This window comes from Acanthochromis polyacanthus, chromosome 22 (assembly GCF_021347895.1).
Source record: "Acanthochromis polyacanthus isolate Apoly-LR-REF ecotype Palm Island chromosome 22, KAUST_Apoly_ChrSc, whole genome shotgun sequence".
Taxonomy (NCBI): domain Eukaryota; kingdom Metazoa; phylum Chordata; class Actinopteri; family Pomacentridae; genus Acanthochromis; species Acanthochromis polyacanthus.
In genome coordinates this window covers 7,105,284-7,120,961 of record NC_067134.1, presented here as the reverse complement: position 1 = coordinate 7,120,961, position 15,678 = coordinate 7,105,284, and the positions used below count along the sequence as shown (strand labels likewise).

The 15,678-nt window shown below is 38.7% G+C and overlaps 3 protein-coding genes across 5 annotated transcripts in view; 2 read left to right on the top strand and 1 right to left on the bottom strand.

Annotated features, from left to right (window-relative positions):
* Positions 1-15,678, top strand: part of LOC127530215 (diphthamide biosynthesis protein 3-like) — a 139,576-nt gene that overhangs the window by 879 nt on the left and 123,019 nt on the right. Inside the window, exons 2-3 of one of the 2 annotated variants that reach the window (XR_007938951.1) lie at positions 491-565; positions 795-1,418. Coding sequence is in view for 1 of the 2 variants with exons in the window: in XM_051942033.1 (XP_051797993.1) it covers positions 491-565; positions 795-863 (144 nt within the window). In the remaining variant the exon portion in view is untranslated. Of the gene's footprint in view, positions 1-490; positions 566-794; positions 1,924-15,678 lie in introns of those variants that run through there. The other variant, XM_051942033.1, reaches the window with a different exon arrangement.
* The window catches only part of LOC110946926 (cyclin-dependent kinase 15-like), a 151,638-nt gene that overhangs the window by 33,282 nt on the left and 102,678 nt on the right, over positions 1-15,678 (top strand).
* Positions 90-13,195, bottom strand: LOC127530214 (uncharacterized). Of its 2 annotated transcripts, XM_051942030.1 has the most exons (8): positions 13,132-13,195; positions 11,407-11,455; positions 11,194-11,301; positions 9,576-9,613; positions 8,642-8,962; positions 5,386-5,478; positions 780-1,007; positions 90-555 (listed from the first exon to the last, which is right to left on the bottom strand). In XM_051942030.1, the coding sequence occupies exons 4-7, from the start codon at positions 9,598-9,600 to the stop codon at positions 901-903; spliced, it is 546 nt and encodes a 181-aa protein (XP_051797990.1). In that variant the 5' UTR covers positions 9,601-9,613; positions 11,194-11,301; positions 11,407-11,455; positions 13,132-13,195; the 3' UTR covers positions 90-555; positions 780-900. The 2 variants fall into 2 exon arrangements, with proteins under 2 accessions (XP_051797990.1, XP_051797989.1); XM_051942029.1 differs by lacking the exons at positions 11,194-11,301; positions 11,407-11,455; positions 13,132-13,195 and adding an exon at positions 10,244-10,397.

Below are 15,678 nucleotides of genomic sequence, written 5' to 3'. Positions count from 1 at the left end.
TTGTTAGAATCTTTAGTGTTTATTTAACCTGAAACAAGAATATTCCTGCTCAGTTCCATATTAATTATGGAGACTAATAATCATTAATATCTGGTGATCACCATAGCTGGAATTTATTCAGAATATAGAATAAAACCCAGAATTAAGTCAGAATAAAACCCAGAATAAAGTCAGAATGAACTCAAAATAAAATCTAGAATAAAACCGAGAATAAAATCGGAATAAACCCAGAATGAAGTCAGAATAAAACCTAGAAAAAAGTCTAGAAAAAAAGTCAGAATAATGTCAGAATAAAACCCAGAATAGTCAGAATAGAACCCAGAATTAAGTCAGAATAAAACCTAGAATAAAACCCATAATAAAATCAGAATAAATCCCAAAATAAAATCCAGAATAAAGTCAGAATAAAACCTAGAATAAAACCCATAATAAAATCAGAATAAATCCCAAAATAAAATCCAGAATAAAAGCCAGACTGTTGTGTTTTCAGGAGGACCTGGAGAACGGTGAGGAGGTGGCGACGTGTCCAAGCTGCTCTCTGATCGTCAGAGTGATCTACGATAAGGTAACAATGATATTTGATCAGAAAAATAAAAGTTCAGATGCTGGAAGTCAACAGATCATCGATTGTTAGTGCAGCTGCTGATCAGTTTGTGAGGAAATTCTAAAGTGTTTCTCAAGCAAACTGACCTATTTGAACTTTAAATCGCTACTAAACCAGATAATTTGGTTTCTAAACTTTGTTCTCGGAGTCGTTAAAAAACTGTGGCTCAAATCACCGTTTTGTGTTCCAGGAGTTGTTCATGTCCGGAGAAGTGGTTGAAGCTCCGTCAGAGTCCAGACTGGAGCTGCTCCAGTCCTGAACGTTACACCGTTAAACCACGGAATGCTGCTTGTTTATCACAGCGAGGCGTTCAGGTGTCGCTGGGAAACATCGATCTTGAAGAACAGGAAACTGGAGTGACGTTTTGAGAAGAAAATTCCACAAAGACGAGGAGAACTTTGATCTAGATCAATCAGAAGAGAGTTTTTAGAAGAATGAACGATGACGATTCATCGATGAATAGACAATTTCACCAAAGGATGAAAGGCAATCAGCTGTAGTACCTGGGTGATCCACCAGGTGGAAGAACCAGGTACTACAGTTGATGAACACACACAACCTTCTCCTTCTTCTGGCTGATATATTTTTAAACGGATAAATATTTAACTTCATGTTAAAAATTGAAATGGAAGATGAGGGATAAACATGTCATAAAATGCGGTGTACATCAGCTGCAGTACCTGGTTGTTCCACCTGGTGGAGGAAGGGGGTCGTGCATGTATGAAAACATGTTGTACATCAGCTATCGTACCTTCTTCTAGTCCTTTTTTTTAACGGTTTAAAAACTTTATTCACCAATAAAGCAAAGAAGAAAGTCGTGTGTGTCCTTTTTCCACCTGGTGGAACAAGCAGGTACTACAGCTGATCTACGTAACATTTTCTAACATGCATGACCTTCTTTTTCTGAGTTATTGATGAATATATTTTTAAACAGATAAATTAACTTGTTTTTCGATCAGCTGTAGTACCTTTTCCTTCCACCTTGGGGAGTTTAAATGTTCTAACATACACGACCTTCACCTCATTGGTTAACATATTTTTATTCTGTTAGCATTTAATAAAGCGATGCTCATGACCGCCCCTAAGAGGGCGCCCTGTTCTAGAGGCAGAACAACAAGGACACATCTGGAAACCAAAGATGAAGGCAGTGTCCAGAGTTTCAGCTTCTTCCTCTGACTTCCTGTTGCTCTGAACAGTCATTTTTTAGACCCGGAAAAAGCCTCAGTGAAGGACTGAGTAAAAATCTGAACATTTAAAATGCTCCTCTGTGAATATTTATACTTTATTTAATGAAAAATAAACTCATCTGTCTGGTTTTAGTTCATGTGTTTCTGATCTATATGTCTGGATTTATTTTACATTTGGTGAACTGTATTATTTGTTACAAAACTGTTAAAACATGAATATTAATGCAGTAAAACCTTTAAACTCCAGTGAAAACAGGTCAGTGTCGAATTAAAGTCAGCTTGTGTTTAAAAACGGCGTCATGAAATAAGTGCTGGAGTTAGTAGGACGACACTGTCAGGAAAAATGTTTTTAAGGTTGTTTTTTTTAAATTACTGGTTTGTAAAGTGACCCAAAGTCAGTAAAGTATGTTAACCTTAAAGAAGAAAACAGGCCAAAACTATAAATATTGTCTAAATAAACCTGGATTTGTACGAGTTACTTCAGAATGACTGTTTTACTAAACTAAATCAGTTTCAATATTTTTATACAATAAATATTTAATAAAAACATTTAAATTCAAATGATTTAAAACATTAAGTTTCAATAATTAACAGAAAATGATATAGTTTAAATTTGACAGAAATGTTGAATATTAGACTTAACATTGAAAAAATGCCGAGAAATGAACTAAATTCTTCAAATAAAAACATTAAAATATTTAAATTTCAGTTTATCAGAAATTTAAAAAAAAAAAACCTTATTCTCTTTTAAGACAAATACACGTGTTATGAAAAGTAAATGAATAAATCTGACTTGTATTTTGTTAAATAATCTGAAAAACACTCATCAGAGGTTCCTGGAGTTTCACTCAAAGCTTTCAGAGTTTGCAGGTCTTAAAAATATCGACAATTTAAGTTGTTAATGTAGAATTTATTATTAATATTATGTATATTCAATCATTTAATTTATATAATAAATTTTATTATGTAATATTTATTCTGTTTTAATCTATTTTTTGGTCCCTTGATGACAGATATTCAGGTTTTTTTAAGTGTATTATTTGTTTCAGTGGCTCCACCCGGTGGCTGAATGTTGCTACTGCAGAAAAAAACTCAACAACAGAAGCTGAAGTTCAGGTTTTATTTCAGAACAAACTTGACAACATTTCCCCTTAGAATCAATCACTAATCGCCTTCCTCCAGAGCTGATCAGTGGACTGGAAACCTCGTTTAATTGATTAAACCAGAGATAAAAGGATCCAAACGGATGCTGCAGCGCCTCCTGTTGGTCCAATCAGAACAAACCAAACTGACTGTAAAGTGCTTTTTGTTGATAAAATCCATAGAAGAGTTCAGGTGGAGTTGAATCATCCTGTAATGTGCTGCAGATCCAGTAGAGGGCAGCAACACCTTAATAATCCTGGTTCTAGGTTTCTGTTGGTGCGTCAAACATGAAACGGTTTTGTAAATGTTCTGATTTGACCACATGATAGCAACATGCCGCGATAAACAAAGAAAATAAAGGAAACTTCTTGTAGTGATGTTGACGCTTCTTTTAGAAGACCTAACAGTTGTTCTAAACTGTTTAATTAGAAGGTTTCATTAATGGAAACCAAAGAGGATCCAGGTTAGAACCCAGTGGGACACCAAGAAAAACTCACATTTAAACAACGTAAAACCGAAGCATCGACTCGTTGATTTGTCCAAAAACCTTCATTTTACTGTTGGAGAAGAAGGAAACCAGGAAACCTTCACATCATTAATCATGGTTTTCTTTAACGTTGTTAATCAGTAACGAGGTTTTCTCTATTTCTGGTTGATAATCGTCCAAACATGCAGCTAATCAGGTTATTTTTCTGTCAGTCGACCGATCGGTTCTCATTCAAACTGATAAACTTCCTCCAGCGATCAAAAAAATCAGCAGATCAATAAACATATTAATATTAACATCGCAGCATAGAACAAGTTAGAAACGTTCTTCATGTAGTAGCAGCTAGAGCATTAAAGGTGCTAAAGTCATGTATAAAACAAGTAAACTTAAAGCTTTTACTGACTACAAACAACACATGCGCTAACGTTGTAAAAGCATTGTTTTCACCTTGTCTGTTGGTTTTCTGCAGATTAATAAATAGAATAAATACAGCTTAATTTGTTTGTTGAGCAGAAAAAGACACTAAATAGTTCCACTAAATAAGTGCAGCTGATAGAGAACCTAAACGTTCTCCAGGTTCCAACGCGTCTCAGATCTGATTAGGTTTTATGGCGGTTCCTGTTTTAAAGTGATTCTATCAAGATAATTTAACAATTAATAACCAACAGATTCAGTCAGAACCAGATCAAACTAATCTGGAACTGAGTCCGACAGTTTCAATCCTCTGGAAGAACCTCAGACTCACTATAAAGCTCAAAAACACAAAGAACGCAGCCAAAGAGGATCCAAGTTAGAACGACGTAAAACTCAAATACAACAAACTGGCACTCATTTCTGTAAAATGAAACTCTTGAAATGATGTTGAAAAGTATTTTAGAAGACCTCAAAGTTATTTGACTCTATTTAATTAGGTTACGAGATTAAAGTCTCATTAATGGAAACCAAACAGGATCCAAGTTAGAACCCTGAGGAACACCACGCCAGAAAAACTGTAAACTTGACTTTATTTCTGTTCTAATGAAGATCAACCTGTCTTTGTTGGTAATTAAACTTTTACATTCTGATGCTTTCCAGGTGTTTAAGGTTTTTAAGGAGGTTCTGATCATTTCTCTGTGACATTCTGATGTTTCTGATGAATAACCAACAGGTTCAGTCAGAACCAGACCAAACTCGTCTGGAACTGAGTCGGACAGTTTCAATCCTCTGGAAGAACCTCAGACTTGTTATAAAACACAAACGAATACTGTCGGACTCAGTTCCAGACTAGTTTGGCCTGGTTCTGACTGAACCTGACCACAGGTGTTTATTAATCACAAACATCAGGACATCACAGAGAAATGATCAGAACCTCCTTAAAAACATCAGAACCTCTAAGAGTCTAACTACCAACAGACACAGTTACCATCCCATGGTGTTCCTCAGGGTTCTAACCTGGATCCTCTTAGGTTCGTTTCAGTCCTCTGGAAGTTCTTCAGACTTGCTATGAAGTTAAAAAACACAAAGAATCCAAACCACAGAGGATGCAGGTTAGAACCCTGACGAACACCATGCCACGAAATACTTTAAACGAGACCTTAGATCTGTTCTAAAGATGGTAATCGGACTCTCAGGGTGGAATATTTTTGGGATCAACACATTCCACTTTCTAGATATCAATTGATCTCTAGAAGGTGGAACATGTTGATCAGAGGTTCTTCGGGTTCCTGTTAGAAGGAACCAGGAAATATTCTCGAAGAATTTAGACGTCTTTATGAAACAGTTCGTCAAACTGACTGATCAGCTGATTGATCACCGGATTGATGACTAATCTGAAACTACAGGAAGCATCCAGGTGAGTTTATGGAGCTATGAAGGTGGAGCTACAGGTGACTATCTACTCCTGTGACAGGCGGGTGATTGTTGTTCTGTCCTCTGATTGGATGATAAATGAGACCATATAAGGAGCTGTTAGAACAAATTTAAACCTGACACCAGTAGAGCAGAGATCAGCGTCAGAGGGCGGGTCGACCAATCAGCTGCAGCATTAGACGGACGAGTCGGAGACACCTTTTGAACATCTGGAACACAAAGAGAGACCCTTAGAACACATTTAGAAGACATTAAGAACACAAAAAGACACCCTTAGAACACTTGGAACACAAACAGACACCTTTAGAATGCAAAGAGTCAGATTTAGAACAAAAAGAAACACCTTTAGAACACAAAGAGACACATTTAGAACAATTTTAGAACACAAAGACACACCTTTACAGGGCTCCAGACTGCGACTAAATGGTCGAATTTTGCGACCAAAATTTATGCGAGTGCGAGTAAATTTTTCATCTACTCGCGCATGTGCGACCAGTAAATTTGCCAATTCTTTTTTTAAAAATTAATATTGAGTAATTTTTGTTGCTGACAAACTTCTGCTCCACACTTCAGCCCAGTAGACAGTAATGAGCAACTGAGCTGTTTAACAACCGACATTAACTCCAAAAGAAGAAGAAAGGAGACGAACACCAAAGAAGAAGAAGGCGAGCGAGAGTGAGAGCGGGGGGCGAATGACAGTGAAGCTCCTGATGTTTCACAAAGCCTTCATTTACGTTCAACCTTATTTTGAACACAAATTCACCTTCCTGTCCTTCACTCCTTTTTTGTCTCCATTCCAGCTGCTTACAAGTTCAGACACATCCTTTGCTAGACAGCAAAAGCGTGGAAAAGTTTTCTTTTGTCTTTACGTGAATTTTCGGACTTTTCAGCAGCGTCTTCGTCATGTCAAGAAACCTCTTCTTAGAGAAACACTTCCTGTGCCGCTGAATTGGTCACAAAATAAAAGCCCGTAGCATTAAAAATACGCCTTCAAAATAAAAGCCTGGAGAGAACAGTTATTTTAACACAAGCAAAACAAAGGCTTGCAAAAAGTGATGAACTGATCAGCAGACCTTTATAAGAGTAATTTACACGTGATTTGGTATAAATTCATAACGTGCACGTGCATAACACATGCCTGTACTCAGCACAAGGTCTTTTTTATTACAGATTTCATCCAACGGAAATTATACATCAACTGAGCAGCCTTGGCGGAACACTGCGCTCTGAGTGCTTTTCTAGTTATGTTGTCAAGTGCTGTAAAATGTAAATTGAAAACATAGTTTCCACATTTACTGAGCAAGTATTTATCAGTAATACAGTGAAAATGAGAGGAAATGTGAATATTTACTTTGCAAGTCGATTTTTGTGTGCGCTCCTAAATTTTCTGCTTGCGCTCCTAAAATTTTAAGTTAGGGGCCACTGTGCTCCTAGGAAAAAAGGTAGTCTGGAGCCCTGTTTTAGAACACAAAGAGACACCTTTGGAACACCTTTAGGACCACAAAAAGACACTTTCTATAGAAGTCTACTGGTTCTATAGAGGTCTGGGGCCTCATTTATAAAGCTTGCTTACGCACAAAACAGGGCTAGAAAGTGGCGTAAATCACAACCTTTGCGTAGAAAGTGGCGTACGCTGTGTACGTTGTGATTTCTAAAAACAAACTTGGAGTGAGAATGTGTGCACCGGTGCACCAACTTTGATGCTTGTTTACGCACATTTTGGAGACAGAGGGAACGGCAGTGCTGGACGGTGAAGTGGTGAATTGAAACCAGATTGATCTCAAACCTTTATTGTTATCACATATTAGACTTGTAGAGCCGGATAATCATAAACCCTCATTGTTGTAGATGTTCATATAGTGCGTCATTCGGCCTACGACTGTATTTGCAGAACTATGTTCATATATCAAACATCTTCAAATGATATAGAGCGGTGAGTGGCACTGATTGATTATTAATTTGGAAAAGTCATGTGACAATCAGTCCAATCGCTGATCAAGTGGATAAATAGCGGGTGACAGCCGTGTGTAATGTGGCACAATGGATGGGCTGGCATTGCTGGAAGATCACGTTAAGAATGGAGAGAGATTTTAGGGTTTACGGGGATTTGCCCATGATGATGACTGACTAATAAGCCGATTCAGATTCCCTAGAGCAGTACTCTTGGATCTATGTGCTGAACTGGGCTGTCTTAGACAGACCCCCCCGCCCAAACCACGCCATCCCGGTACAGACACAGGAGCTGACGACTCGGGGGTTTCTGGAGACACCAGCTCCTTCCAGCGTTAAGTGGCCGACAGGTATGTGTTTAATATGAAGAATATATGAGGTTACATTTGTTGTCTAAATCCTATCTGGGTCTGATATACAGTTAAATGATGTCCTTTAGGTCTGGATATCACAACCATCCCTCAATAATGCCAGCTGTTTAGGATGACATTATAAACATGACCAGTCAGTACATCAGGTTTCCTTACACTGTGGGTGAACAGGCAAACATTAAACGGCAATTTGCAGCGATGTCCGGTTTCCCAAATGTAATCGGCGTAACTGACTGCACTCATGCTGCTGTAAGGGCTCCGAGTGAAGATGAATTTGTCTATGTGAACCGAAAAAAATGTACATTCAATCAGTGTACAAATTATTTGTACATCGGACATGATCATAACAAATTTAGTGTCAGGGTGGCCTGGGTCAACACATGATTCATTCATCCTGATGCACAGCAGTGAACAGACTGCAGGGGGCGCTGCGTAAAATGCCGTGGATCAGCAGCTTATTTATATACAGATACATTCATGAGTTACTTTGCATTGACCATTCATGGTAAAATGTGGGTGTGTTGTGGGCGGAATGTGAGGTGGATCCACCTGTGCAATCTTCCAGCTGGTGTGTGATTATAAAGGAATTGCATACAGCTGTGCTTATGCACAGTTTTATAAATCAGGGGTGAAGGGCATACGCCCATTTCAGATTTTCGGCGTACGCAAACTTTTAGTATGGATCCTACGCAATGTTTTATAAATGAGGCCCCAGGTTACTGGTTCTAAAGAGGTCTACTGGTTCGATAGAGATCTGGTTACTGGTTCTATAAGGATAAGGATAAGGATAAGGATCAACTTTATTGTCCCCTTGGGGAAATTTGTCTTGGGCTCACATCTGATGAAAAGAAGAGAAAAACACATACATTCGCAAAGGACAACAGCAGCTCGTCTACCTTATTACAACAAAAACAAATGTCCAGAGTATTGCACCGTCCCTATAGAGGTCTACTGGTTCGATAGAGGTCTGGTTACTGGTTCTATAGAGGTCTACTGGTTCTATAGAGATCTACTGGTTCAATAGAGATCTGGTTACTGGTTCTGGACTCACCAGAGACCTTCAGAGTGACCTTCCTCTTGAACTGGGCTCCGAGGACCTCACACTCGTAGGGCCCCTGGTCCTCTAGTTTCAGTTCCTTCATCTCCACGGAGAAGTTCCCATCGCGGTAGAGCTGGGGGAAGCTGGACACTCGTTGTCTGAACCTCTGGTGCTGAGACGTTTTATTCTCTGAGCTCTTGACGATGTCCAGGACGCTCAGGTCGTCTTTGTCCCTCCAGTAGACGGAGAAGGTGGGGGGAAGAGGGTCGCTGTAGATGCAGGGGAGAACCACGGTTCCACCGACGGAACCTTCTACATCCAACCCACACACCGCTGACAGGAAAGAGAGTTATCTTTAGTACAACCTCAGAGGACTCAATGGTCAACGCCATCACACGTCAAAAAAGACGCCATCAACACACCATCACAATGACATCAACGCTTCATCACACGTAATCAACACGCCATCAACACGTCATTAACATGTCAGGTGACACTCTGAGGACAACTGCAGACGTAGATGAAGCCTGTCTGCAGGTAAGCCTGTCTGCAGGTAAGCCTGTCTGCAGGTAAGCCTGTCTGCAGGTAAGCCTGTCTGCAGGTAAGCCTGTCAGGATTCATTTGTTTCAGCTGAACACTGGAACAGATGAGTATTATAATACTAATGCTAAAAACCACTTATTATGTATTTAATGTGTGAGTGATGACCTGAATACAGAGAGAATATTAACCTCAGGGTCTGAAGGGTTAAATACATGATGGACACACACACACACACACACACACACACACACACACACACACACACACACACACACACTAAAAGATAAGAGCTCTGGAGTAGATCACATCACAGCTAACAGAGGAACAGACTAACAGGTAGAGAAGGAGGGGTTCTAGGAGGTTCTATTACAGGGTCAACAAAGGAAACTAAATGAATTCTCACCGTTATTTAAACACCAGATCAGCATCCAAAGGGTGAGACTGCAAAGAAACACATTCTATTACATTTATGACAGGTTTATCAGTGACATGTTTTACATTTCCTGTCTGTTAATTATGTCTACAGTCTAGTGATGGAACTAAACTGACTAATAAAGCCTCATCTGTAACACAGACACATGAATCCACTTCATCTTCCTGATTTAAACCAAACCACAGATCCAATTTTATCATGAGGAACCGACAGAAAACTTTAAATACAGAACTGAAACAGGAAACTACTGAAAACGTTTTTACACTGTTTTCAGGCCCAGTAATCCTCCAGAGCTCCATGTGCGGCCTGGAAATAAGAAATATTCCTGATTATCCTCCAGCAGGGAGGTCCTGTTGGTCTGTTTTTACGTTTTATTCTCTTATAAAACTGATTTTTGTGTCCCAAAAGTAAAACTAACGGAAATAAATGTGTAACGGAGCCACCTGGTGTTCAATTACCGGATAACCGAGGTAACGGGAGGCTCGTTAAACCGGATTCTGGCTCATTTTTATGCCGTTAACTCAAAAAACACCAACTTTTAGATGTTAGCTACAGTTAGCTTCAGCTACGCAAAGCTAGCTAACTTTAACCGGATAACGGCCCGTTTCCGGTCCTGTCCGCCCGGTGTGAGCACTGACCTCCCAATGTGGCTCCTCCATCTCCTCCTCCTTCTCCAGGAGTCATTTAAACCTTCATATTTCATATTTTAATGAGACTTTTTCAGAAATCTACGAACATGAACTCGTGGTTAAACTTGCGGAAATGACGTCGCTCCAGTGTGGAACTTCCTCTTTTTAACGATGAAGGTTTTTTGTTTGTTTTTAATCTTTAATTTATGTTAACTACAGTCTAGTGTCTACATATGAGCCAGGATGTTAAACATGAGCAGACATAATCCGTTAATTATTGACATTTAAAGTTATTTTACTGTAAACCACAAATATTTCACAATAAAAGTTCATATTTTCAAAGTGCTTCCTGAACAATCAGCATTTATCTTCTTTTCCTTTCGGCTTTTCCCTTCAGGGGTCGCCACAGCGAATCAATTGCCTCCATCTAACCCTGTCCTCTGCATAACACACCTTCCTCCCCTCCTTCTTCGACCAACAGTCGTCCATTTTCCACCGGCACCCTGCAGGTCGACAGCACCGATGGCAGTCGTTCTTAACCCGGGCCTCGACCGATCCGGTATGGAAGTCATACATTTGATTCACATGTTAGATTTGGCCAAAGTTTTATGTCGGATGCCCTTCCTACCACAACCCTCTGTATTTATCTGGGCTTGGGACCGGCACAATAAGACACTGGCTTGTGTCCTCTTTCGGCTACATTACCAATCAGCATTTATAAAAACGTGTTTATTTACATGTTGTGACAACGCAGCTGAATATAAAACAGTAAATAATCTGAGATCACAGCACAATCAGAGATCACTAAATAAAATGTTCTCAACTGTTTTAGATTTAATAAAACGTAATAAATAAATCTTGTAAATATTAGAATTAAAGCAGAACGCCCTGTGCGGGTTTTTGTCAAAAAGTCCACTTTGGTCCGTGTTTATTGGAGCTGAATGTTTCCTGGATGTTACCTGAATGTTTCCTGGACGTTCCCTTGACTTTTCCTTCAGGCTCCTCCCCCTCTTCAGGCTCAGATGTTTGGTTCCTTCATGTTCTCTGCAGGACTTTGGTCCCTGCGGCTGTAAACAGAGAACTCATAAAAATCACAGGAATGCAAACAGCAGCGTGTCTGATAGTGAATCAGAGTTTGTCAAAGGGGGAAACGTGTCCAAACATAAACTCACAGAGCTGAGGAGCTGCAGCTCGTCTCTTTATTCCACTCAGGAACCACGTCTGCAGCGTTCCACCGTAGAATCAGAATAAAAACCACAAAAATACAGAAATGAACTAAATGAGACACAAAAGGACGTAAAATTGCTAAAATGAGACAAAAACACCCTCATATATACATAAAATTACTATAATGTGACACTAAATGACCGACTTTCAATACAAATGACCATAAAAACACATAAAATCACCAAAATGAGGCGTAATAATGAGCATAATGTGACACTAAATGACCACATTTCGATACAAATAACTAGGCTGGCTACCACCAGCCTGAATCTCAAGTGAGATACAGGCTGGGTACCTGCTATTCATTTTCTTGTAGGGGTGGAGCAGTTTAAAATTTTCCACAGCCGTTGATTGGGCGCTGCATATGTCAGTCAGTCTGGGGCAGTTGAAGCTCACAGCCAATCGTGTCACTGCTAGCCGCTGACGTAAATGCAGAGCGACGGCAGCACCACGAAAAAGAATCATTGCTGTGTTTGCTCATGTGTTTGCTTCTTTCGCCATGTCGCCGGACGATTCTTGCCGTTTATGTAAAGTAAACATGAGGGAAAGTGGACCCCGTGTTTATGCACACTCCACAGATATGTTTGTGTCAAAAACAACGCCGACCATATCAGATAGGTTAGCGATGATGGACCTGATAGTCACCCCGGAGCCGGAGCAGTCAAACAGATGCTGCCAGCGCTGCACCTCCACACTCGGTCGGCTTGAAAAAGACTTTCCTTTATTCAGGCAATGGGAAGAGAACGTCCGGTTAAGCAGCGTATCGAAAAGACAACGTGAACCCACCCCGTCCAAGACACCGAGGACTTTGAAAAAGACCTGCCCAAACCCACCGAGTCCACTAGCTTGTTCCTTCGGAAACACGACAACAAAGGTAACGCTTCTTCTCAAACAACCCATCATGCATTGCGCGTAGTCGCTTAGTGTGCGTCATCGTCTAACTGTCCCTCCCCGTCCTGTGATTGGATCCCTGACTCAGGGACAAATTCAACCCCAGGTCGCCAGACTGCCTAGTAAACGAAATGACAATGAGTGCACAGGCAGTCTGGGTATTCCCAGACTAACAAATAACTACAAAAAATGGAAAACGACCAAAATGAGACTCAAAACAACCACAGAAATACCTAACATTACCATAATATGACACCAAATGAGTAAATTTAAAGACAAATAACCACAGAAAAACATGAAATGACCAAAAGTAAGTTAAAATGAAAACAGTGTGATATAGAATGACTAAAATCAAACACAAAACAACCACAAAAACACTTAAAATTACCATAATGTGGTTCTAAATTACCAAATATAACTAACTACAAAATGATGAAAAATGGCCACTGTGTTCAAAATAAACTTAAAAACACTTAAAAGGAGCATAATGTGATTCTAAATGACCACATTTTAATACTAATAACTACAAAAAGATGGAAAATGACCAAAATGAGATTCAGAACAACCATAAAACACTTAAAATGAGGCTAATACAATAAATGAGCAAATTTGAGTACAAGTCACCACAGAAAAACATGAAACCAACGTTAAAATGAACCCAGTGTGACATAAAATGACCAAAATTAATTAAAAAAACACAAAACTACTTAAAATGAACCTAATGTGACACACTAAGAGTACATTTAAATAAAAAGAATGAGTAAACAAAGTAAACTTACGAGCAGCTGAACCTTGCAGTTGATTTCCAGCAGATGAAGGTTTCTCACTTCCTGTTTGTGCTGCTGCCCCCTGCAGGATCACAGAGGAAGAACCTTCCAGAACAAAACATTAAGACACCAGAACGCTGCAGAGCAACCACAGGAACACAATAAACACAAATATATTGTTGTGATTTTTATTTGATTTTAAGAATATTTATGGAACAGTTTGTTAATGTTTTTACATATTTTTTTCAAATGTTTTTTTTAAACATTTTATTGATAGTCTTCTTACACTTGTTAATATTTGCTGGAACAAATTTTTTTTAATTTAAAAAACCTAGTAAATTACAGTCTGTAAGAACAGAATAATAAAATAAGGGGCTGAATGATCACAGTATGGCAGATTAAGAACAGGGAGACTGTTTCAAAACTAGGACTTTAACAGAAATATGCAGATTGAGTTAACTGTGCAGATTGTATGATATGAAATAAAATCTGGAGTCAGATTTTGTTGGGTCACTTAACAAAATATGACTCTCTACTATTTTGGCAATGCAAGAAGTGGAAACCTCCAAACTTTCTCAGCTTCAACATCTGCACCTCTGCTGCTGCTGTGTGAAGTATCAAGTATGTAGTCCCGCTAGCTTCAGGATGGTGACATTGTTTTCTCCACCAGCACACCTCAAAGAGCAGCGTTCGATGCCGCTATTATTATACAAATAGCCGTTTTAATGAGAAGCTCGGACGCTGTTGTATGTATTGAATGATATTTTATTCCAACAGTGGTCAAAAAATAAAAGAAATCACATTTATTACAGCCCTGGAGGTAGGGAGTGGATAAAACCTGTTGAAAGAGTGCCCGCCCGTATGCGACGCTCCTCGGAAAAACAGCGAATGCACCCGTATACAAACAGGGATAATGTGATTGGTTAGCTAGCCGGCCTGCTCTTGGTTGACAGCGTTGATGCACAAAAAATCCGAGAGCAGAGCAGAGATCCGTGAGCAGAAGTTCCATGAGAGCAAGAGGAAGAGTTTGAGTTTGAGCGCAGGAAATCTGCACGAGCAGCATCGTAACCGAGTGCGAGGACACAGTTTGAACACGTGCAGAGGAAATTTGAGTGCGAGAGCAGAGTTCTGAGAGACAATGTCACAAAATCTGAGAATGAAATCGATAAATGCTGCCCTCAAATCAATTTAAAATGCTCTTGAATTATGATAGGAAATTTATTCCATAGATTTTTGGTCTATTTTTTACATCTTGTTCATACTTCATAGATATTTTTCTGTCTTCTTTGAATTTTGTAAACATTTTTAGAATATTGTTCTAACAGTTTAATGGCTTTTCTTGATCTTTGTTGGATATTTTATTTTCTAAATATTTTATTTATATTTTCGAATAGTAATATTTTTTTCTTACCAGTGTGAATATTTATTGAATATTTCTTTATTATAACGATATCATTCATATATTTCTGAATGTTTGCTGGAATTTTTTTCATTTTACATTTTATTTACATTTTTAACATTTGTTAATATTTTTTTCATTGTCATTAATATCTGCTGAATATTTCTATGTAAAAGTAATAACAATTTTCTTAGTATTTTTCTTCCACTTGTTAATCTTAATTGGACATTTATTTATATGTTTTTCATTTTATTGGGATTTTTTAAACATTTTGTTGATGTTTTTTTTTAACTTTTTGTTACATTTTTACATTTTTAAACGTTTTATTTATGTTTTTTGTAATTTTTATTAACATTTTTCTTATTCTTGTTCATATTTATTGAATATTTCTTCGCAATATTTTCCTTGATATTTTTCTTCAAGTTGTTCATTTTTGTTGAACATTTATTCATATATACATTTTTTACAGTTCCTTTAAATTTTTCAAAACATTTTGTGAATGATTTTGTAGCTAATTTTTAACATTTATAAATATGTATTGTTTGACCTTTTATTTGTATTTCTAAACTTTTTATTAATGTTTTTCTTACCTTTTCTTGTTAATATTTATTGAATATTTCTTTCTCTGTCCACGCTTCCGCCTCACGGTTACCATGGTGACAGCAGCCGGCAGCCTCACCGGAAACAGAAGCGGAGGGCGGGAAACAAAGTGTGGTAAACACTAATGCGCATGTGCAATGGGTTGCTCGGCTCGCAGCAAACATCCGGCAGCCATCTCAGAACCGTTTTAGGTTCCAGTGATTTTATCCGCGAACCGGACCGGGACGACCCGAACCGACTGGGACGACCCAAGCCCGACGTCCGTCTGGAGGAGGAGCCGACGGCTGCACCGGAGGGAGGAGCCGGGAGGAGAGAGGAGCCGGGAAAGTAGAGAGCAGAGCCGGGAGAAGAGAGAGAGAGGATCCGGAAGAGGAGAGAGTAGAACCAGAGGAGTTTCAGGAGGAATAATCCGGTTAGTTTATGTTGTAATGCGTTAATATAACATTTATTAATGATGTGTATATTTTTATTTTTGTTTTTAGTTCCCAGAATGCATCCAGCAAACATTCAGAAAAATATTAATAATATTATTACAACGAAATATTCAATAAATATTAAGA

Bases quoted from the DNA above. Each gene is read 5' to 3' on its own strand.
- LOC127530214 (XM_051942029.1), bottom strand. From the start codon at position 10,308: ATGAAATATGAAGGTTTAAATGACTCCTGGAGAAGGAGGAGGAGATGG. The intron at 8,963-9,575 runs GTGAGAATTCAT...CTTTCCTGTCAG, and splicing joins GATCTGGTGTTTAAATAACG to CGGTGTGTGGGTTGGATGTA. The intron at 5,479-8,641 runs GTGAGTCCAGAA...TTTGTGTTCCAG, and splicing joins GGTCACTCTGAAGGTCTCTG to ATGTTCAAAAGGTGTCTCCG.